The following is a 23,992-nucleotide window of genomic DNA, read 5'->3' as shown; positions in this document are numbered from 1 at the left end:
AACCTTAAAACTTTCCCTAGTTTTTGATTCATATTTTCTTACTTCTCTGAAAGACATACACAAGCATCCTAATACACATACATGTATATTTCCTATATCCACAGGATGTACCCAAGTGTTTGCACAGGCCACAGCCCCACTTGGATGGGGTGTACTCACCTGACAGAGTGAGCTGAGAGAAGTCCTTCTCCATATAGGTGGTGGGGGCATTGAAGTACTCATTAAAGTCTGCTGTGGTGGGTGGGGGAGAGTCCAGCTGGAAGTTGTAGGGGCTGTAGGGGCTGGGCAGGCAGGTGGAATCTGGGCTTAGGGACGAGGCTGGAGTGTCAATGTCACGGTACCTGTTTCAAACACACATATATACTGGTTACTTCTTAAGTATAACTTGTGTGTAACAAACTTATTTATGCCGTACCAAAGAATAATTCACTTGTACGATGGCAGCCATCGTTATGGAGGGAGGAAACAGCAGGAATTGAGCTCACAGCAACTACACTGGTGAAAAGCTGCTGAAACACTTTTCTTATGACACGTAAACAATGTACCACCACAAAGAGCAGAAATCACTGAGATTTTTCTTGAAACATCAGAATAAAGGGCTGAATAAAACAACTTATTATTTCTAAGAACAAGACAGCGTCAAATTCAATATCATTAAGTTGAATTTATATATTTATCAGATTGATGTTACACGCCATACTCAACAATATTTCACTTATATGACAGCGGCCAGCATTATGGTGGGAGGAAATCAGGCCAAGCCTGGTAGAAACCTACGACAATCTGCAGGTTGCTAGGAAAGTTTTTAGTCGCAGCTCCCAGTATTGTCGCTAACTAGATATGTTCCAAACCTGTTCACTATTTGTCACATTTAAATCCTGCTTCCATCTTTTGGGCTCCTCACCTGTTTTTTGCTTTACACGTGTTTTGAAACAATGCTTCTGATGGGTAACCGAACAGTTGCCAGGTGGGCTGGATGTAGGTGTTGCTTCAGATCTAGTTAGCATGGAGTCAGCTTAGCAGCTACCAGGTATGAATTAGGTGTGACATTATTTCCTGTACTCACGACTCAATCTACTTTCCAGTCCCAGTGTTATCGTGAAGGGGCTTACCTGTAATCCTCAAAGCTGAGCCCCTCCCCCAGGGGTGTGGAAATTCCAGAGTCGTCACCATACAGAGAGGCAGGGGGTGAGCTCTGGGATGTGATCGAGCTGTGAGACTCACTGCGGCCACGGTGACACTCTGTTACCACACCCTCATCACAACAACTGGGAGAGGATTTGATTCTCTCTGGCATGGCTGCAATGATCTGATTGGCTAATGTCACCATCTGGTTCTGTCCGTCAGCAGAAGTGCCTTCTCCTGATAACAGCAAGCGATATTGCAGTATGATAATAGAAACCAGTACTGCTGTATGATAAGAGCCGCCAGTGTTGTGGTATGACCTCACATTCAGAGACCCTAAATGCTCAACACGTCCAACAACTGACAGTACATGTGTATGAATATTAAAGGAATGCTATCACATCAAAGCAGGTTACTTTATAATTTCTTAAGTTTATACATGTACAACCTCATACCTACATTTTAATCTTTAAAGTCTTTCGAAATGTTTTCAAATTTCACACTTAACTGGTTAACATTGTTGAGGGTAACCACAATTTAAATTTCACTGAGCTAAATATATAGGAGGAATTCAAACGTTGAGTGAATGACTGAACTCTGAACAATTAAATTTCTAACTACTGCTAAACGTACATGTTGCATACAGTTGGCACAGGTTGAGCCTATTTCAGAGACTACATAGGTCGAGCCTATTTCAGAGACTACATAGGTTGAGCCTATTTCAGAGACTACATAGGTCGAGCCTATTTCAGAGACTACATAGGTCGAGCCTATTTCAGAGACTACATAGGTCGAGCCTATTTCAGAGACTACATAGGTCGAGCCTATTTCAGAGACTACATAGGTCGAGCCTATTTCAGAGACTACATAGGTTGAGCCTATTTCAGAGACTGCATAGGCTGAGCCTATTTCAGAGACTACATAGGTTGAGCCTATTTCAGAGACTAAATTAAGGACTATATCAATATGCACGATAGCGTTTATGAGGAATGTACCGAGGTTAGCAGCCTGATCCACTAAGTGAGGAATCTCGTCGTCATCAGAAGACACCTTCTCTACATCAATGAATGGGCTGTCACTCCGAACCGATGAAATCTCATCTGGAAACAGAGTCGTGAACACTGCATCTTTACACTGGATGTTTGCTATTGTACTTTTAAACTGAGCAAGATAAACAACATATGCTGTGTCAACATAAAGAGATGAAAGCAGAAAACTATTTGAGTAATGGCTTAGTTACGTACAAAATTAACTAAACTTCTATGTTTACCCAGGAAATCAGTCTTTCATTTAGCATAAAAAATCTTGAATTCTAAATATATCCTAAAAACTTTCATATCGGAGATTTAGTTTCTCTGTTCCAGTTTTCAGATGAAAATTATCTGCAATACACCCCATCAAAAATCTTTCAACAGCAAAGTAACTTACCTGTATCCATAGCAACAACCTGATTGCCAGATGACACCTGTTGCGACGTGAGTAAAGGAAATCCACGTGTTCCCATCGAAAAAACAGTGTCATCTGGGTCAGCCAGTCGATGAATTCCCAATAAAGAGTCGGTATGAAGAAACAGATCAGGGGAGGTAGCCTCTGGGCAATGTTCTGAGATCATAGGATTATCTCCCCCTGACAGGGCATTAACATTAGCCCCCAAATCTGGCTCAGAATTAGCAATGCGTAAAGATTGGGGAGCGGTCATATCTTGATTTGAGCAAAAATCTGAGTCTGTCAGAGTAGAGTCTGGGAACACCTCCATGGAAAAGCGCTTATTAAGGCGCCTTCTCAACATGCTGGTGCCTGATTGTTCTGAGAACCGGCGTACCAGCTTTGATTGTGCGTGATAGGGAGCTGGTGCAGGAATATCAATGTGGAGGCTGGTTAGTGGTGCCGAGGTTCCAGGGCTGGCTTCATAGCTAGTCTGGGGGTGAGGGGCTATCACAGGCTTCTGGGGTAGGGGGCAGCTGTCTTCCTTCGGCGGGGAATCCAGGATGAAAGAGGCGAGACCGGGTAGTGAGCCGTCCAGGCCGAGCCTGATTGACAAACAGCTGATAATTACATCACTACATTTATGCATGATGTCACAGTTTGAGCAGTAACATAGTTTGGGAAAACTTCTCAAATCTGTTAAGATCTATATCCAAATTGTGCAGGTATATTTTATGATGTGGCTATTCACATTTAGCTCTTGACATGTAATGCCGTTGCTTTCCAGTAGCTCGCAGTTGATGGAATACGAAGCTTTCGAACTCAGACGTTACAACATCTTTGTGTGAAGCTGGAGCAAATCAGTGTATTTTTCACGTGGGTGGATATATTATCCATCGGACAGGAAATTAAAACCATTATTTGTGAATTATTTTCATTATTGTATATACCCGCTCATGTTAAAATGCACTGATCTGCCCCACCATGCTGTGAAGCAAAAACTCTAATATTGAGAGTTGTACACTTCCAGTTAAAATTAGGCCGGCTGTACTTACTGTGCAGAGTCTGTCTGCATGATGGTGTCCTGCTCAAGAGAATCCAGGAGGTCAGCCAGGTGGAGGTGACCGTTCTCTCTAGCCACATCGGAGGCTGACTGACCAGCCTTGTTACACAGTTTGACCGCCTCACTTGACCAGTGATACAGGAAAAGGGCACAGTCCACATGGCCTCGAGCACAAGCCCACATCTGAACACAAACATACCCACATGGCCAAGACAAGAAGTAATCAAACATACTCAGAGTTACATCTGTACTTGTCACTACACGTATTTCGGTGTATACGTATGTACGTACTCTTGGGTTTTACGTCCCACATAACAATATTTTAGTCATTTGACTTCTTGTGGCAGGGTGAGTCCATACCACCAAAGTGCAACCGCCACTGAAGTATCATGCCAACAAAAAAGAAAATCACAAAAAAACCCATCAAGATCAGTCTTAATAAAAACGCAAACTCACATTTTTTTTGGTGTTTATGGATTTTTAAATGTTTTGCAGTTAAGAACACAAAATAAAATTGGTGTGACCTTATATCACAGGTGCCACGGTTATGATTGGAGGAACTTTAATACCTGCACCTGACAAATCCACCAATCAGCCGCAGCGAAAAATATGCTTTGGATTAAATGAGACAGATATAAAATTTAGATACTAGTCATCAATCAAAGTGTATTACACTGCTGAATGACATGTCGACGAACGGAGCAGATCAGTGACATACCAGAGGAGTTGCAGAGAAATTGTCCAGATCTTGAGCATCCACTTCAGCGCTTAGCACTGCACTCCCACTCTCAGATCTTACAATGGAAAAAAACACAGCACGGGCTTACATGAATTGAACACACTTCAGTTCAGAGTCATACAGACAACTTGCAAGGACTTATGGCTGTTAATTAGGTTAAATCTGGGTAGTATGTCCACTTTAGCTCAAACACACCTGTTATTTAATAGTAATATGATAGAGTTTTATGAACTAAAGGAGGCATTTATTCCCGTAAATATATTTAGACACTAATCAAGGTAATTTTACCTCCACTTGATCAGCTGGTCAATTAACTTGTGGTACCCCAGGGCGGCCGCTAGGTGCAACAGTGTTCCACCTGTTATACCCAGCTTAGGAATGGGGTCAGAGGTCAACCAAGGTCGCACACGCAAGAAGTTACAGTAGCGCATTAACTGAGCTTCGCTGTCTGTAGGCTTCTCAGGTAACTGGAAATACAGTTCAAGTAAGAATATCAAGATTTGGAGAATACAGAAACTGATGACAGAAAATACTTGCGCCAATTTTAACACCTCTCAGCTGTAAGAACAGTAAACAAATTTTGGAGCCTTCGTCCTCACCCTTTAAAGGTTTGTCTACAGTGAACTTGGCCAACCAGTGTGAAAGACAGGTGAAAGTTTGTGACGAGATAGTAGTGTTATTAGTTACAAAATACAGATGAAACACATTCAATCAGAGCGCCCATTTACCAGCTTACCTTTCGCATCACTGTGTGTTTTTTATTTGGCATCATAAGTTAAGGGATAACTAATAATTCATGTGTGAGTTAGTGACACATGATTGTTTTTTGTGGCTGAAAATTAAAACTTTAAATAACAATGCATTTTCAAGCCCTTTACAACGGGTCAACCAGTCATCCCTTTAATGCTGAATGCCAAGCTAAGAAGTTACCACTTCCTCTTCTAAGATCTTAGGCATGACACAACCCAGGATTGACCCTGGATCTACCGCCCCCGACACGCATGCTCTACCAACTGAGCTACTGGAGCCCGTAAAATAACCATGAAGAAACTGGCCAATGTCACTGGAATTAATATGTTTTTTTTTTCTCTCTTCATGAAAAAGTGGATGTGTAGTGTAAGTTTGGTAACTTTACTTCACATGAAGACTTGAGATGAAGGTGAGACTCTGTGGACAAAATCAGTTATGTTCATGAACATCACAATGTTCCTGTGGAGGCACACCTGTGGAGGCACACCTGTGGAGGCACACCTGTGGAGGCACACCTGTGATATTCAGGTAGTAAGCTTACCTCAGAAGGTCCAGGGGCTTCCTTGCTGGAACAGCTTGACCCCAGACGCTTCTCCAGCTGTTCAAAACGGTCTAGTAACATCAACTGTAACTGGCTCTCTGAAATTTGCAACACAACACACAAAAAACTCAAATAAAAGGATAAAATGAACTGCTAAAAACAACATGTGTACATTTCATTTCATTTCACTTCAAACCAAGAGTCCAAAAAATCTTGTGCCCTTCACTTTAAAGGAAAAAGAAAATAAAGTAGTTATCATCAGACACACAACTATTTTCAATTTAAATACATGCATCTTCACTTTGCACTGTTTTGAATATGTTCTCGAGTAGAATGAAATATTAAATATTTAAACATAAAATCATATTGACAGAGACATAGGGCTCTGATGACTTCCAAAGGTTTTCATTCTTGTTTCAAAACCATTTATTTCAATCAGAATAGCTCTTAATGTATACATGTAATAGCTCTTAACATACGATGTATTAGTTCACACGACATGACGCACTTCACAAGAATTTTCTGTCCAGGCATAAAGTGTCCCCAAATAGACCAACAAATGCATTTAATCAAGTTTTAAAAAAAGTGAAGGTATTTTAATACATGTATTTATTTATTTATTTGAATGGTGTTTTATGCCATACTCAAGAATATTTCTCGTGGAAATGCACGAGCACCTGGAGAGGAAGCCAGCATGAGCTGGACTTGAACTCACAGAGACCCATTGGTTCCCAGTTTCCTGGGTCGTTGTGATGGTTAGATGCTGACCACCTTGGCCATGGAGGAACTATACTTTACCTGTACAAGTAAACGTCCATGTACACTAGTTTGGATTAATGGCATTACTACAATGCTTTCTTTTCACTTAAAATGTACTGGCTTCATATGATGTACATGTAGCTCTCTTACCATCGATTGAGAACCAATCCCCATGCGCTGGGGTTGACTCCCTTTTCTCAGATCTTTTGTATTCAAACACCACTGAGTTTGATATCACACCATCGCCCATAGCAACGCGGAGTGTCACCAAACCAGGAGCATGAGCTGTACAAACACACAACATAAAGCCATACTGCAAACTCCAACACTCAGTACACATGTAGACTATATTTTCACTCACGCAAAATCTATAATACACCTAGATAGAAACGATACTCAACAAAAACATAAATGCTTAGAGAAATTTTACATTGTTTTCTCTCAGTATTGAATAGCATGTTAATGTCAACAAAGTGGTCGGTAATCACAGTTCACAGCATTCAGTACTGAGTGTGTCATCTAACTGTGATTATCGATCACTCTGTTTTCACACTGCCCTAGGTCTTGGATTATTGCCCTAAAACGTGAAAATCTGGTGGAAATTGAAGTCATAATTGATAATGACTGCTTATCCTAATTTTTGCCTTAACATGTTATTTAATACTGAGAGAAAACAATATAAACTTGCTTCGTGCGTTCACATTTTTGTTGAATACAAATTCACACAATGAGCTTCATACCCTGAACCCCTTTTCAAAAGACATAAGTAAATTAAATATAACACAGGAGAACTGCTTTGAAAAAAAAAACCTCAGAAAAAGCATTTCTTAAAATAATTTTCGAAAGAATTATAGTTGAGAGCTCATGGACCTTGAAATTATTTTCCCTTCTGTCACACTCTGTTTATAATTATAATTCACACTCTGATATAATTATCATACTAATAACCAGTGGCTGAAAAATGCTACAGGCCAACAAGGAACCTATTCATTGCAAAGTGATTTGGTTCTATTCTTCATGCCTGCCTTTTGGATGATGATTTGTGGGCACAGATTTAGCCTGAATTTGAAATCAGGCAGTCTTATGTCCAATTTTCTCCTACTTTCCCTATCTCCCCTATGTGAACTTTATCAGAATAGGGCATCTCAAAGGCAATGAGACACCCCTCTGGCTAAAACTATGTTTGTGGGTAACTCATTGGAGTGTAATCTTGTGATTCTTAAAGAACAGCCTTACCTGGAGCGAAGCAGCGCAGCACACCAGGCTGTACTAGTGTGGCAGCAATGGATTTGTTGTCAAACAGACAGTAGTAATTGCTGGAGGCAGTCAGCCAGGGTCCTGTCACCAGAACTTTGGTGCCCCCTTCAGCATAGGACCAATCTGGGGAGAAGTCAGTAATTGTTACCAAGTTATCTCCCTTGCCCAGCTTCACACAACTGCCTTCCCCTTCTTCTTTGATGTTGACTGCAGAGTGAACCACATTGTCCTTGGGTTGTTGATGGGCGTTGGCCAGCCCCTGGCAGAGTGAGGTGGGCTCTGCCTGGAGGATGTGGGGGTGAGGCTGAAGTGACTGACAGGATGACGTATGCAGCTGCTGCTCCTGTTGTTGATCAGGATTAGCCTGTTCAGGGGTGATATGTGGTTGAGCGAAGAGGTTAGACTGCCCACTGAGCTGTACGGCTTGTAGATGTGCGTCATGGAGAGGGGTGCGGCGCAGAGTGAGTGATGACTGAGGGGCGATATGCTGATGATGGGAAGCCTCTTCCAGCTGTAGCTGAGACGGAGCATGGATATGGAGAGATGCATGGTTTTGGTGGGGAGGATGAACCTGTGCTGAGGCCTGTTGTTGTGCCATAGACTGGTTTGGCAGGCAGGTAGCCGAGCCCAGTAGGGATGCTGGCTTGTCGTCAGCTACCATGGGGAATGAGGACTGGGGAATGGTATCAGTGGCCACATCAGCGCACGTGTCTGACCAGCCAGGACACAGCTTGTCCATGTCAGCAAAGTCAAGTAGGTCAAAGTTGTCCAGGCTCAGGTCAGAGGTCGAAGGGAAGGGGAGCTCCGATTTAAACGCGTCACAAGTGGACGAGGCTATCCCTGAGGTACACGAGTGGTCAGCGGTTGAGACAGCCAGGTCTGACTGCGTGCCCGACAAGTCTGTAGAGAAGGAGGTGTGAAGTACCCCCTGGGGTAAGACAAAATCTGTGGTGCCAAACAGGCTGACCGGGTCGACCTTTCCAGCCAGAGCAGGTCCCACACTATCAAGGTCATCAGAGCTGGAACCTATTTGCATGGGGACATTACCACTCGTCTCTACACTGTCCTTTGACCACCTGGACATCGGCTGGATGTTTAGGTGATGTGGTCATGGGACCGCTGACCTGCAGCTGACCAGTGCTGTTAATGGGGGGCTCCTGGGTAGGCGCACTGTTTATGATAGAGATAGGGGTGTTTGACTGACCACTCACAATGATAATGCCATTGCTGCCTTGAAAGTTGGAGAGGTTCAGAATAAGAGGTGTTCCAGCAGTTGGGACTTGGTCGCTAAGGGTTGTTACCGTGGCAACGGGTTGGGTGGAGCTTGGCGCCATGACAATTCCGTTTGTGCTGGGACAGACTTGGGCGGAGCTGACTGTCTGCGAGTGTTGAGGATTTTGATGAAGAATGGAGACAAGTCGACTGTTCACAACACTGCCTGTCAGACTGTTTTCTCGTTTAGGTGTTATGCGCCGCAATGAACAGTTTTTATCACATAATGCGTCACATTTGTGTAATTTTGATTTCATGTGTTTTTCCTGGTGGTCCAGTAGCTGCTTCACAATCACTGCGATCGTCTCCTCTGCCTGGTATAAAGAAAGGGAGAGCTTGGAAATTACTGACAACCTAACAATTGGTTGTGCACATGAGCCTGTATTGGAAAGTTACAATGCTTACATGGCAAGACAGAACCTGTTCTGATCAACAATGATCCTGATTAGAGATAATTCACAAAGACAAAAAAAAATACCCAAGCAACTTTGCTCATTCTGATCTGAGGAACTCAATTTAAGATGTCTTCTCGTTGCTGTCAATGAAAATTGTTTGACCTAAAATTTTATCCAGCAAAAAATACATCAGACAACAGGACACTTAAAAGTTGTTGATGATGTCATTTCACCTGTCAGTTTATTCCATCAAGCAAACAAGGTTTGAATGAGAACATGTTTGGTGACCATGGTGTGTCGATTGGTCAATTAACTATCAACAAATGTCATAAAAATATGAATCAACAGATCTTTTATCGTGTAATTACATGACTTTTTATCTTGTAGAGCAGGAATTGGGCCAATGCACAAGAAGAAATACATACCGATTGCTCATTTCCCTGATTGGGTTCTCTTCCTGTATAAACTATGATAACAATAAATAAAAATACTCGTAAATAATCATGAACAGCATTAAAGAACTGCATGTAAAAACAAAAACAGTGGACTATGAATACAGCTTCAACTGTTAATTATTTTAAACAGACCTCATCCAGGAGTCACAAATGAGAATGTTGGTCAGTGACTTGCCACAGGTTTACTCCACCTATGACAATGACTGCCACTATATGAATGACCTACAGTACACCGTAAACATCAGTCAGTCAGTCAGTCACCCAATGCCAGAAAATCCCAATACTACAATGACACCATTTATCAATGTATTGTACCTCAACATTAGCAGCAGGCTATAGCAAATCTGTATTGGAGAAAATTAACCCTAAAACTTTTATAAGCTAACCACTGACATAATGATACGACTTCTGGAACATTTTTAGCAACATTTTACTTGGCATGTACAAGTTTCCTACAAAAATGTTGCAATACAGCCCTTGCATTTATTAAGCAAAGCAAAGTGCTATGATAATAGTAACTAACATAGTGGCTGTCAGGATGGGTGTTGTTACATGTGGTGTGTGCAAGGCAACAAGCAGTATGTGACAAGACACTCTGGTCTACCTTTCTCTATACACACTACAGTGAAAACCAAGCTGTGATGTCAGGTAGACTAAGTAAACAGCCTTACACATTGGTCTGAGCTGGTCAACAAGCTCCTCTTTGGTCCATTCTTTCTTCTCCATGTAGTATGACAGGGTGGGAATGGTCAGCTTGGTGTTGTCTGTGTATGGCACATTGAGGTAATGCACAAGGACAATGTCAGGATTCTGCAAACAAATCAGGAGGACAAAGCATATCATCACATGGACATGTACCTTAGTGAGAAACATGAATCAAATTTGGATGGTATATACACTGTACTATATCTGGAATTTTCATTTCACGTTACTCAGTTCGGAATACCTAACATTAGAGGCACGAGAGAAACAAGCTCCTGACATTGTGCCATTTTGGTGTAAGGACCAGGGGCCGATCCCACAAACCCGTTTTGACTTAGGTTAAAATTTAAAAACTTTGTATGATGCTTAGTTTTTCGTACTGGAAATTGAAATTTGGATACATGTAAGCTTTAAGATCATATTAAATTTTGATTTAGGTTAGAAATGGCTTTGCAGAATCGTCCCCAGAATTACCATAAATTATGCAAATGCTTATCTGATCAATCAAAAGTTTCAAAGCTGTTGGAATGGATGTGATGTGATAGGATATTCTTTGGAAAAAGAGTTTCATCTGATGAGTCATTACTACAAATCACTGATTAATTAACACGTCATCCTTGACATCTTTACAGTCATGTTATATTATATATATTGCAGCTATATTACCAAGATATAGCTGCAATACTGCTACAATCTTTCATTCTTCTGTTTTACATCAAAAGCTGCACAGGGAAAATCCACCAACTTGGTATGGTGAAGACACTTTAACAATTGCAGATCAAAGGAGTTTACCTGTAGCAGCCAGTAGCACCGTCTGTGGAATGTGGGCAGGACTGCTGAGTGAACATATGAGCCGTAGATACACTGAAACACACAGAAAACTCTTTGTAAAATGTATAGGCAATGAAAACAGCATGAAACAACAAGCAGAACTGTGATAAAGCACAAAGGAGATACTCCAATTTGAAAAGACATCAGCCTAGTAAATATTGGACATCATCGATTTTTCAATATCCCTAATTCCTCATTAAGAACATACATTTGGTATGTTCTTAATGTCCATAGTTTCAAACCAAAATTGGTGAATATCAGCCCATTAGGTACGGTCACTTCAGTGCAAATTACTGATGATTGCATGAACAAGCGAACAGACAGACCCCAAAAGTTGATCAGTTCTTACGGTCCTGTCATCAAGTTCTTGATTCTGCTCTCGAATTCTTAACCACTCTTTTTAGAACCTGTGAAATACACAGAGTGGAGGATCAATGTAACAGGCCAAGTCTATGGGAAGACTAATACTGTCAGATTTAGTGTTTGAGAGTCTTCCAGAAAAGGCAGCCTCAGACTGACCTCTACACCCTGGACTTTGAGCTTCATGTGATCTTCCCGTATTGTCTTCCCATCTTTCCGCTTTTTCCAGCTGTAACCATCTTTACGATAACGGACCTTGTTACGACTGTACAACAGCATGGAGCCACTGGGTGGCCTAAAAGACAAGTAAGAGATAGCCAGTAAAACATTTGTGTGCTTCACAAAAATCAACGTCAAACAATGCTTCAGAGCAGCTCCACTTAAACATACTTCTAAAATACTTAGACAACAACAATCTGTTTCGTTCAGGTAATCTCAGTTTATCAACCTTCCGTGTGAGTTATAGGCCATATACGATACATTCACAGTCACAGATCAAATCCTCTCTGGACCTCACTCACCAACTCACTGTATTTATTTATTTATTTGATTGGTGTTTTACGCCGTACTCAAGAATATCCATCTCATTGTATATGTACATTTTAACTAACAGTATATTTTCTACACCCAGTTTTTCTTAATCAGGGGTCAAACTGTTTGGTCGTTCACTTGTTTTTACAAATTCGAAATGTAGATGATGACATCCAACTTATTGATTTACGTATTTATTTATTTGATTGGTGTTATTCGCTGTACTCAAATAATATTTCAATAATATGATGGCAGCCAGGATTATGGTGGGAAGAAACCACGACCTCTAATTGTACCATGATCACGACTTTGAATCATACAAATATTCACGATTTCAGACACATACACAACGATTTTTTTTCTATCTTATCCACATATAAAAGGTCTCTAAATGCAATCTATGACATTTCACACCTGTAAATCATTGAACGACCTCAATTTTTTTTCATGGTCACCACTCTGAAGTGCACAAAATTTCAAACAGTTTGACCCCTCGCCAATCTCCAAAAAATCAATACAATTTCATGCAGCTTTAGTGCAGCTTTAGTGCATGTAAGACAAATAGTCCATCTACATTACAGAGTATTAAGATCATCACTGGAAAAGGTTGTACCTGATTCTGATTTCTCTCTGCTTCCATTCCTTGTGTTTCTCAAACGCAATGAGTAAGGACGCGATCTCCTGCAAACACACATGTATTAAAAGACAGTAAATGAGACAGTGTCTTGTTCATTTATTTATCTGAGTGGAAGATAAAGCATATCATACATGGGCTACAGGACGACAGATGGAAGAAACTGCTAATAGCCAGGTACCTGGTATGTAGTCAAGATTAGCGAACAAAAGGGGGCATGACTTGAACAAAGGGAAATGTGGACAGCTTTTTTAATGTGGCTGTCACCTGATGAAGAAAATTTCTGCGGATTGCTAACCTTGACTTGTCCCCCCAGACTGAAGACAGGCGATCAACCTGCGCGAGCTGGGTTTGAGTCTGCAGTCTCATTGGTTCAGACCCAGTGAGAATAAAGCTTTAGGAAAAATTATCAACATTGACAAAACACTCGGGCCATCATCAAAAATAAGCTCATTGGTCGTAACCCCACCGATCCTCTAAAATAAAGGTCCCTACCCTTAAAAATATCTCTATCTTTTTCTGTAAATAAATAAAAAATAATTATTATAGGTCATTTACTGTAATTTAGTGTGATTTTACTTGATGCATTCACAAAAATATACAACATATTATTATACCACACGTAAGTTCCTTGGTTAGTAAATGTACAGCTAGTCATGTGATCTTCTACAATGAATGAAAGCGCAAGAACTGTACAGGAGTAACCTTCTCTAGGTCTTTCGGCATTTGAAATGAAAAGCACTACAATGTCTACTATCATTTGTCAAATGCTAGTTTTGCAAAATGGGGTCACTTCAGTTAATCCTTAGGACTGGCATTGAATAGAGTAGCTGAACGTGTAAGGCAAACTTTTACCCATGACTCATTAGAACTAGCATGTTCAACAGTGGAACATTATGATTTGTCTGCTCTCAAAAGCTATCACACCATTCTCTTTAACCTTCAATAACAGCATCATATCTTACTTATTTATTTATCTGATAGGAGTTTTACATCATACTCAAGAATATTTCACTTTGACGATGGTGGCCAGCATTATGGTGAGAGGAAACCGGGCAGAGCCCAGAGTTTCGTAGGAAACCTACGACCATCCACAGGTTGCTGACAGGCCTTCCCGCTTACAACCGGAGAGAAAGCGAGCATGAGCTGGACTTGAACTCACAGCCGCTGAATTTGTGAGAATCTCCTGGGTCATTGCGCTGCGCTGGTGTAAGAACATATATTTCGTTTCTGTAAACCTCATGCAGCGCAAACAAGTATCACGTCTTATGACAGATATGACACAAGCGCTGATCAGGGAAAATATCTTTACTGGTAATTCCAGTTTGTGTTGTTATGGTAACAGACCTCATTGGAGTTCCAACTTTGTTTAGAGGAGCAGAGTTCCTTGGCCAGAGGTAAGTCCTGGAGAGCTTTTGGCAGCTGGATCCGCATGCTCTCTGTCAACAACAACAACATTGCACGGGTACTGGTATTATAAACCAAATAGCTTTGGCAGGAAGTAACAAGATAGAGCAGGCAGTCAAGTAGTTATGTGTTTGATCCCAATGATAAAGCTCCAAGTTTTCTGTACCTTTTCCCTCTATTCTCATCTGTGTTCAAGTAATTAATATTCTACAATCTGTGAACTGAAAAATACCTAACTGGTTTAGAGCTGTATTTGAACAGTTCATTTATTTACTTATGGGTGGAAAAAAAAACAAGTTCAGGGATACCAAATGCTCCTGAACAAAACAAAAAACATGTTAAATCTGCTTTATTATTTTTAGCATTCATGAATCAGTTTTATTAGCAAGGAAAGCTTACATAACCACTATGAAAGTTACACCATTACCACTGGCCTTATAATGTTCATGAAGGCAGTATTGTACTATCTTACAGAACAAGTCTTTTGGCACCTACTGCTACCAAAGCCTGTAAAATGGCCTGGCAGATTGAGCTATGTGTCTCTTACACAGGAGGTAAGCCTAGGTGCTAACCTGTGCAGATTGATGTCTTCTTAACAGTCCCTGTAGGCTATCTGAGAGTGAAACAAACAAAACCCCTAGCTGAGAGGAGCTTGTCACTGTGAGCTAATATATCTCCTCACAGCTGGTCCTGACTAACACAGACACACAGGCCACCTCTTTACAACCAATCCTGTTTTCTGTACACAATTCCACAACTTTAATCAGCAGCTGAAAGTTGGTTCACCAGAATGATTCTGAATTAACCTGAGCACAGGTGCTAATTGTTTTGCAAATCACAACATGTCTTTGAAGTCATTATGGCTGAATGGTTCCGCCCTACCTTCCTGTGCCCAATAACACAACACTGTACAATGGAGCTGCACTAGCCATCAGATGGTTAGTACAGTCGATAATACAGGGAGAATAGTGAAACCTGTTTACTGCCTTGCTAATCTTTACAACAGGACATATGCTGACATCATTTTCTTACTGAAGTCCAAATTTAAATCTTCTTCCCAACACTTACATGTAGTGTGGTACTGGAAAATGAAAGTTCTACACATTTGTCTTCCGATCACATTTAGGAGGTGGCCAAAATCTTAATTTTTAGACCCACAAAATAAGCTCGAGAATAATATTTCAAATTCTGACTTCAGTCCGAAATGGATTTGAGGAAATCAGCCCCCAGCATTATATATCCTCCACACAATTTTCTCGGGTGTAAAACAGGTAACGTGGCCAGTTTGGTGCACCTGACTCATGGAGTGGGGTAAAACCCTGGTGCTACACTCTTAACCTGCAGAGGAGGTCAGTTTCATGGGGAGAGAAAACCTAAGTCCTCAGAACAAACCACTGACCTGTATGCATATGGGGTTCTAGTGGAGACAAGGGATCTTTAATAGACTTCATGCATTGTACTACTATTTGAATGGCTCTGTAAACACTGTCAGGTACTGCAACCAATTAATAAAAGGATAATATAGATAATTCCCTGTTTGAGGCCAGGAATGAATAAATAACTCTTGTGTTCAGTGAATGAATGACAAGCACATAATTTACTGTGGTAATGTCTACCTTCCTGGGCCCAGTTTCGCAGAGCTCTCTGTAACGTTACGAGATAGCAATTACCACGACTATGCAATGCCTACAGTAATGAACGTAACGTTTGGAGTGCTTCGTTAAACCGGGCCTTGACACAGCGAGAATATCTCTGATATTCCCATCATATCTGGACAACTGGCAGGATGTTAAGGTCCAAAACTACATATATGTACATAAAGTATTTATGTCAATAACCTACTAATAAAGAAAAAAAGTTAGAAGCTACTGTACATATAGCCTCAAACATATCAAAGTACAATTTTATTATAAGGTACAGTACATGTATCTCTTTTCTGTTCTCTACACAATCCGAGAAAAAGCACAGTGCAGACAATACATCTGTTTTCCTTGGATCAAGCAACCATTACTTTACTTCAGCAGTGTGGATTTACTGGCACCAAGATGCACGACTGACTCTGTGAACAATGGTGTAGAACAAGTATGGTCTTATTTGGCAACAAAAAACCTAGGAGATGCAACACGCCTTTGCTGTAAACAATCTATGATTTTGATTCCGTGTAAGTGATAATGCATATTGATTAAGTGCCACGCGCATGTAGCGAATGTTGCAAGAGTATGGATTATCTAGAATCACTACAGCTGCATAGATACTAATTCAGCTTAACCTTCAGGTACATGTAACTTCAAAAGAACAGCGTTGTTAGATCTTGATTAATCACACCAGGAACAAATTCAGTCTTCCAGCACATGGCTGGGGATGACAAAAATAATTTAGTTCTCTTCCACAGATTCATTCAAGACAAGGTTAGTCACCCTAGAGACAGTTGTTCGAAGTTTTCAAAGCACACGTCCTGTGGACTACTAGGGAAACAGCACTGACTATGAATCAAAATAAGACGAATCTTACAAGGAGAATCAATCAGAACAAGCTTGGGCTACCTTGGCACAACATGTGATTTCTGAGATATGTATGCTCGAGGTTATAAGCGGCACTTAACAACTCTTCAGTCACAAGACCAAGGGTTGTCATTAGGGCGGATGATGGATGCATGGACAGCTACATGTACAACTTCTGATGGTTAAACACGAGCCACTGGAAATCTTTATACCTATTCTACTCACTGAATAAATTCTGTATCGCCAACACTACTATATGTTTACCACATTAAAGAAGCATCATGTTACTCTTAAATATCTGAAGCAAGTCTGAAGTCGCTAACTGTTCCCAGTCTAGGTGTATATCACACAACTTATTTATTTATTTATTTGATGGGTGTTTAACACCGTACTCAAGAATATTTCACTTATACGAGGGCGGCCAGCATTATGGTGGGTGGAAACTGGGCAGAGCCCGGGGGAAACCCACGACCATCCGCAGGTTGCTGCCAGACCTTCCCACTTACGGCCGGAGAGGAAGCCAGCATGAACTCACAGCGACCGCATTGGTGAGAGGCTCCTGGGTCATTACGCTGCGCTAGCGCGCTAACCGACTGAGCCACGGAGGCCCCTATATCACACAAACCATCCACCTTTCTACAAGCATGTCTTATGCACGTCAAGTCAGACCATAAATTGCTGTTGAGAGTTGGCTCTTGTATCTCAGGAAGAGGTCATAAATAATCAATGAAAGGCACCAAGAGAAACATGTCAGAACACTGTCACCTGTACACACGTACATGGGTAACCATTAAACCAGTGTTTTACCAGTCCAAGTTTTAGGCAGACACCCTAAGAGTCAGTTGTCAAGTCACTCCATCAATGATCTACGCTGTTTCACTCCACATACACCTATACCTTGTGCAACTACCTCAATCTATACACATTATAAACGCAGGCTAGACAGGTTAGTCAGTTATTTATTTATTTATTGAATACATCATGCATGTTTATGAAACCTATTTTCTTTCCCTTTAAGATGTCATACATTTTCACATGCTATAAATCTTCAACCTTTCTGACCTCTGAAGACCTCAAGTCAGGGGAATTTATGCATGTTAGTGAATGCCTACAGCTAAAACATTGCTTACCCTTGTTTAAATACACAAAACCATTAGACTGTCCAACCACTAAGCCACCTCCAACTGCCCTGTGCTGTTTTATGGCTGTATGTCCAGTACATACCCATGTACAAGTACAGGTTCCCCTTAACATCTTCTATTATAATTCTATACCAACAGCAAAACTTCCCCTGCGATATAGAAACAGTTTATAAGACTGGAAAGAAATACAGGTACCTGTACCTGAAGGCTAAGATTACTATCTGCCTTGTTTGGGTTTTCCCCACTCTCAAGGCTTGTTTTGTCTCCTACTTACCCGAAGTTTCTGAGTCTGTTTAGTACAGTTTATCGTCATTGCCAGCTGTTGATTTCACCACATTAAAACCCAACTGTTGTTTCTTTATTTGAATGGAGATACATGCAGTACTCCAGAATGTTTCCCTTACAAGACAACGATTAGGTTCAGAGGACACCTGGCAGAGCGTGGGGCAAAACACTGTACCTTGCAGGGTATACAACAAACGTCCTGACAGAACTACAGCATGCCACTGCTACTTTGTGATATGTACTTATAGATGAACAGGACTTGAGCAAAGACGAAGGTTTATAACGACTTTTAAGGTCTGAAGTAAACAAAAGCATGCTGGACTGACATTTAAGTCGTGAGGTTAGGTCATCACGTCTCCATTTGCATTAAAGAGATATAAATTCATTTTTTTTTTAGTTCTTTGACAGTGGTAATTTGCGTTCAACGTCAGTCTGGGAATTGTTTGTTGACCCAGAACATCCATTTCGGTTCATGGCTGGTATATGTATGCTTGCCTACATGCATAGATTGTAAGCAGAATACTGTCAACTAGAAAGGGAGACAAAATCTAGCAGAGAATGGCTTAGATGAAGGGCATAAACAGAGCAGACTCAAACATTTAATCTGTTCCTAGGGCCTACTTGGTCTCATTTTGGTGTTACTCATTGGGCAATGAATCAAACATCAGAAGAATATGGAAAGACAGGCAACAAAATCTAATCAAATATAAATGGAGTTCATTGTAAATAATGTTTCACATCTGATATTAAACTGTGACTGTAAATATTATGAAAGCATCCATTCACTGTTTACAAAATGCATTTTTAAATATTATCTGGTTTTTCGTCTTTGATAGGTAACAAATCAGAAGGACACTACAAAGATTGTCTGAATCTGGCAGACCTATATGTGCACGTCAACCAAGAAAACCATGCTGACTCTTGGTGTCCTTCACTATCAATTAGGCAGGCAGGCATTTGTCCCCCAGGTAATCAACAGTGTATTACTAAAGTAACACATACAATACACATGTGGATCAAACTAATGGAAGTCAGAGTTTAAATCTAACCTTCAAACATGCTGGGAAGGTTCGAGAATGAAGCCTGCTTTACTCTAGTGTCTGTGAGGCAGCAGTGAGGGAACACTGAGATTCAACCAAATCAACACTTCATGTGACCTCATTCTGTTACCTTTCCACATGTTACCTTGTTGCCTCTAAAGGTTGATGCACCTGAGCAGACCCACTTCATGTTTTCTATCTGATTTGCAGTTTATACCATACAGGAAAAATGTTCAAGTGTATGATGGTAGTAAAGATAATGGGTGTGGAAAACAGGTTTGCCTGGAGCAGTCAGATGAACGTACAGGCACATGTACATTCTCTGGGATAGATCCTCAACACTGAGCTCCACAAAATACTCACCTGAGCCAGCGATTGCTCCCATACACAGTTTATATATCGACAATGTTACGCTGGGGTGCATAATAGAAAATACACTGTCACTACAACACACATGTATTCAAAATCTCTACCTTCTACCCATCAAAATGTCAGCCACACATCCCTAGTGGAGCCCCAATAGTGTATGCATTTCTGTGTACTCAGTTACGAATAATGCATGTTAGAAAACTAAACTTCAAGTAACCACTTTAAGCCGCTTCTCAGGAGTATGAGAGGCTAGAAAACAAATGAGGTGTAATTTTTGGAATCCTCCATCGGGATAGAAACTGGTTGTTTTGTTATAAGATGATTATTACACAATACAATTTCCCATTTTTTTTCCTCAAAAACTATTTCCATCTTATTAAAATTCATGTTTTCTGTTAAACTAGTACCAACGTGTATTTTGATTGCTACAAGGTTGGTTAACAAAACTAAATGACAAATGTAGAAAGATCCACATTGGAAGTTAAAAGTTATCTTTATTTATTGAAGGTAACTCAGTTAATTTGCACAAAACTGTTTGTGCTCCAAGGCCTTCACAAACAAAAACGAAACAATACATAGAAACAGGCAAACAGAGACAAAGAACAAGTGTGACTACTGGCCCCACAAGTCCCAACCAGCAGGTGAGACAGGACAGTGGGAGACAGCCCATTACTGCCCCACCCGCTGGCTGGAACTCTCTACACAAAGCACAAACCAAGCTTCCTCTTTTTGGTTTGAACGATCCACAAGTGTACAACAGTACAAGAGTGTTATGAGGATTTGGCTATAATATAAGTCCATTCAACGTCTTCTGAATGCTTAAATAAGACTTAATGTGACACCAGCAAAGAAAGGTGAGCCATAAAAACATATATACATACACTTAACATATATGCAATCTTTTCCTACATTTGTATTTACCCTGAGATTTTCCTTTCATCTTCACACTTTAACTCATTTGTGTAAGTTAATTAGTTCCTCAATGTAATATTTGTAATTTCACATGCATATATTAATTATCAAATTAAGACTGGTTCATAATTGGCATGGAATACCTGATTTATGCATGATATGGATTCCTCACAAAGTCAAGGACAAAAGACAAAATTTACCAATTCACCAATTCACCACAGAGGTAGGCCATGATTCACTAACTTTTGAAATCTGTATTCACAAAATTGTATTCGTAAGTTGTTGTACGTGTCAAGGTCAATTTTCCATGCAATGACTCAATTTATCACGGCGTTAAAAAACGATGTATCATGTTTTAATCTATTTACTTGATAAGTGGTTTTATGCCTCCCTCAAAATCCCTCAAGACTGTAGATGGATGAACTTGGGCTAGTTGCCAGATGCCGACAAGCCTCTTGGCATATACATACAGCAGCAAGCAGCGAGTAGGCAATGGATTGGAACATGTGATGTCATTGGTCAAAGATTCACCTTCTGCATGGAACCAGATTACTCTAGATTATTAAAAAAAATGATCTACAAAGTTTTTTTCTTCTTCTTTTTTTTTTTGGATAGTGCATCATGATGTATAGATCTTCATTTACAAATACATTTTGTAAAATGTACTGGTATATGGAGAATTGGGAAGCAGCAAATGGAAACTTGGGCAGCACCACATTTTTCCTGAAAGACTTTCTCACATATGAAGACACTATATGACATGTATGTGGAAAGCAAAAAAAATTAACCATAATGTCTTCCTCTAAAGACATTAGGTCTATTAATGTACTTATGTGTTGAACTGGGAAGCAGCAAATGGTTTTGGCACAGGATTCCCTTTTTGGCCATAACTGGGGTGGATCCAAAATGTCTGAACACAATGCCGTTGAAAAAGACATAATTTAAAGGGTTAAATTGTGCTAATCTTTTCATTAATTTGCAAAATTCAAAGGATAAAATAAACACTTTTGCTTTCACACTGGATTTAGTTAAAAATGCTAGGATTTTGCGTGGAGGGCTGTCAGGCTTGGATTTTCTGAGCTTGTCAAAAGGGTTTGGGAGGCAGAAGTTAGTTATCCCAAATGATGATATTTCCATACTTTTATGGTACATTGTATTTGCATTAACATGAACATAAAATGGTGAAACTGACAGCTTTGCGATTAAAAAGGATGCCAAAACTGTTCAGTTAGATCAACACTTGATTATTACAGGAGCTTTTTATTTTGGTCCCATGGTTTAATAGTAATGTCATGGAAAAGATGTACTCTGTATAAATCTTAAGTAATGAGCAAATTTCTTCCGTAATACATTTTACAACATTTTGTACGATGCATGTGGAGACATGGTGAGCAGCAAACTTTGTAAAATGTTTGTGGAAATGTGGAAAGAAGCCAATTTCCACTCACCCTATTTTATTCGGATCAGGACAGGCTGGGTCTAGCTGACCTTACCTGTCTGACCTGGTCAAGCTCTACCATCCATTCCTCAGGGAGAGTGCTCTGGTTACAAGATCCACAACTGGTTTGTTCTCCCCAGACTAGCTAGTGTTAGAGACCCTCACTATCAGGCTTACATTCTCACAGGATAATTATGGGCTACTGTCTGTGACAAACAAATAACTGGACTTTAGTCGCCTTTCAAGAAGATTCGGGTCAATTATCCCTAGATAAGGCCAGCGCCAGGCCGATCATTTTACGAATGTAATCAAGTCAGCTGTCTCATGTCTCTGTGATTAACTCACTGATAGATTAACATAGACATTCCTGACAATGTCCCAAGGTTAGAAGTCAGTTCTGTGTACCCATTCATGAAGGTTGACAAGTTAATCACTCACAGAAGACATAAACACAGTGTGTAACAAAAGTGACTCTGGACAAAATACAGTCACAATTCCACACACTAAAGTTACATAAGGGAAAATAAATCTACCATAAGCTGGATTTGATACCTACCTCTGAAAATTTGGACTCACCTGTGATTAAATCTATTTCATACTATTTGTTTTATTCATTTATTTCATTTTTGTTGAATACCACTCAATATTTCTCCCCTGTACAATGCCAGCCAGTTATATAGCTAACACATGCACTTGGTATAAACTCTCACCCTTTGGCAAATTACTAGTAAACTTTTCCATGACAACATACTTGTATATCATATTGATGACAGCAATGGATTAAGTATATCACACGGAACCAGTATGAAAGAGTCTGATATTGATCCTGGACATTGATTAACTGTGCTAAATAATGAAAGGGCTATGAATTCAGACAATCTCCTGTAGTAGAAAACCAATTACTTTAGCTCACAGAATGAATAACTTTGGACAGATGTTTAAAAACTTCTCAGGTCACATTCCAGTGAGAAACCATTAAGATAGTCAAACATTTTCAGGTAATTAACTTTTCACAAACTCTGTTAGGTTTGCCTCTTTAAACATGTTAAAAAGTTTTAAGTGTTGAAGTGTTTCACATTTTTGGAATTAAAGAAAAGACATTTTTGTTAAACATATTCTGTTAATTTTTCACAAATTCATACTCTTTTAAAACTCCAGGAAAAAAATAATATTTCACATTCAAATGATTTTACATTTTTCTGTTGCACAACCCCATTAATAAAGACGAGCTGTGATCTTTTTCGCAAACCTAGAACCATGCGAGGTGTCTTACCTTGTGTGGTGCTAGCCTTTGTCTCCTCCATGGCCTAGAGAGGGGCACAGTGGCTGAGCAGGGCAAGTCCTCTCTCTACCTTTCTTAATGTCACGATTACATGATTCCACCGGCGGTCTTAACAAAGCCCTGCCAACAGAATCGAGAAACAGGTCTGGATTAACTCTGCATTGAGAACTAACTACGGGACAGAGAGAGAGACACACACAATTGAGGAGACTGAACTACATTGATTACCCGCCCATTTACATGTATGTACATGGATCTGCACACGGTATACAAGGTGGACTGAGTGGAACACAAGTCTGTATTCAGCTATCAATAGAAGGTCAGTGGGGATAGGCTTTCACTTTATATAAATTACTGTTACAGTAATAAGGACACATGCCCAAGAGACCATTTCTTATAGACTCAAACGCACCATTTATATAATAAACAAGCCTGGCTGACAACAGAGAGGCTGCTGAAGGAGTTTAGATGTAAAATATCACCAACAGAAATATGGCGCACATTTATATATAAATGTTTGTGAGAATGAGACAACATATCATAGGAAAAGTGTCAGAAACACATTCCATGCCATTCACAGCAATTAATCCACAGAGTTGTTAAGAATACATGATAATAGAATGTAGTATGTACCAGAATACTTGAGGTTTCATGTCACACTTAACAATTTTTCAGTAATATGACAACGCGGATTCGATAGGTTGCCAAAGTGCTCCAGCCACTGAAGTATTATACCCAGGACACCAGACATGACACCCTACCCATTATTCTGACCTT

At 40.2% G+C, this 23,992-nt stretch overlaps 1 protein-coding gene across 1 annotated transcript in view; it reads right to left on the bottom strand.

The window, feature by feature from the left end:
• Positions 1-23,992, bottom strand: part of LOC135466054 (calmodulin-binding transcription activator 2-like) — a 49,947-nt gene that overhangs the window by 9,603 nt on the left and 16,352 nt on the right. The window contains 18 exon segments of the mRNA XM_064743463.1: positions 160-341; positions 1,113-1,362; positions 2,121-2,225; positions 2,554-3,155; positions 3,606-3,796; positions 4,332-4,407; positions 4,641-4,819; positions 5,644-5,741; positions 6,553-6,687; positions 7,639-8,719; positions 8,721-9,245; positions 9,752-9,792; positions 10,453-10,591; positions 11,276-11,347; positions 11,834-11,969; positions 12,819-12,886; positions 14,187-14,278; positions 23,207-23,335. Of these exon segments, the coding sequence (XP_064599533.1) occupies positions 160-341; positions 1,113-1,362; positions 2,121-2,225; positions 2,554-3,155; positions 3,606-3,796; positions 4,332-4,407; positions 4,641-4,819; positions 5,644-5,741; positions 6,553-6,687; positions 7,639-8,719; positions 8,721-9,245; positions 9,752-9,792; positions 10,453-10,591; positions 11,276-11,347; positions 11,834-11,969; positions 12,819-12,886; positions 14,187-14,278; positions 23,207-23,237 (4,003 nt within the window). The 5' untranslated portion in view covers positions 23,238-23,335.

This window comes from Liolophura sinensis, chromosome 5 (genome assembly GCF_032854445.1).
Source record: "Liolophura sinensis isolate JHLJ2023 chromosome 5, CUHK_Ljap_v2, whole genome shotgun sequence".
NCBI classification, from domain to species: domain Eukaryota; kingdom Metazoa; phylum Mollusca; class Polyplacophora; order Chitonida; family Chitonidae; genus Liolophura; species Liolophura sinensis.
Note: the sequence above shows the minus strand (reverse complement) of the source record. Positions and strands in the feature narration are given on the sequence as shown.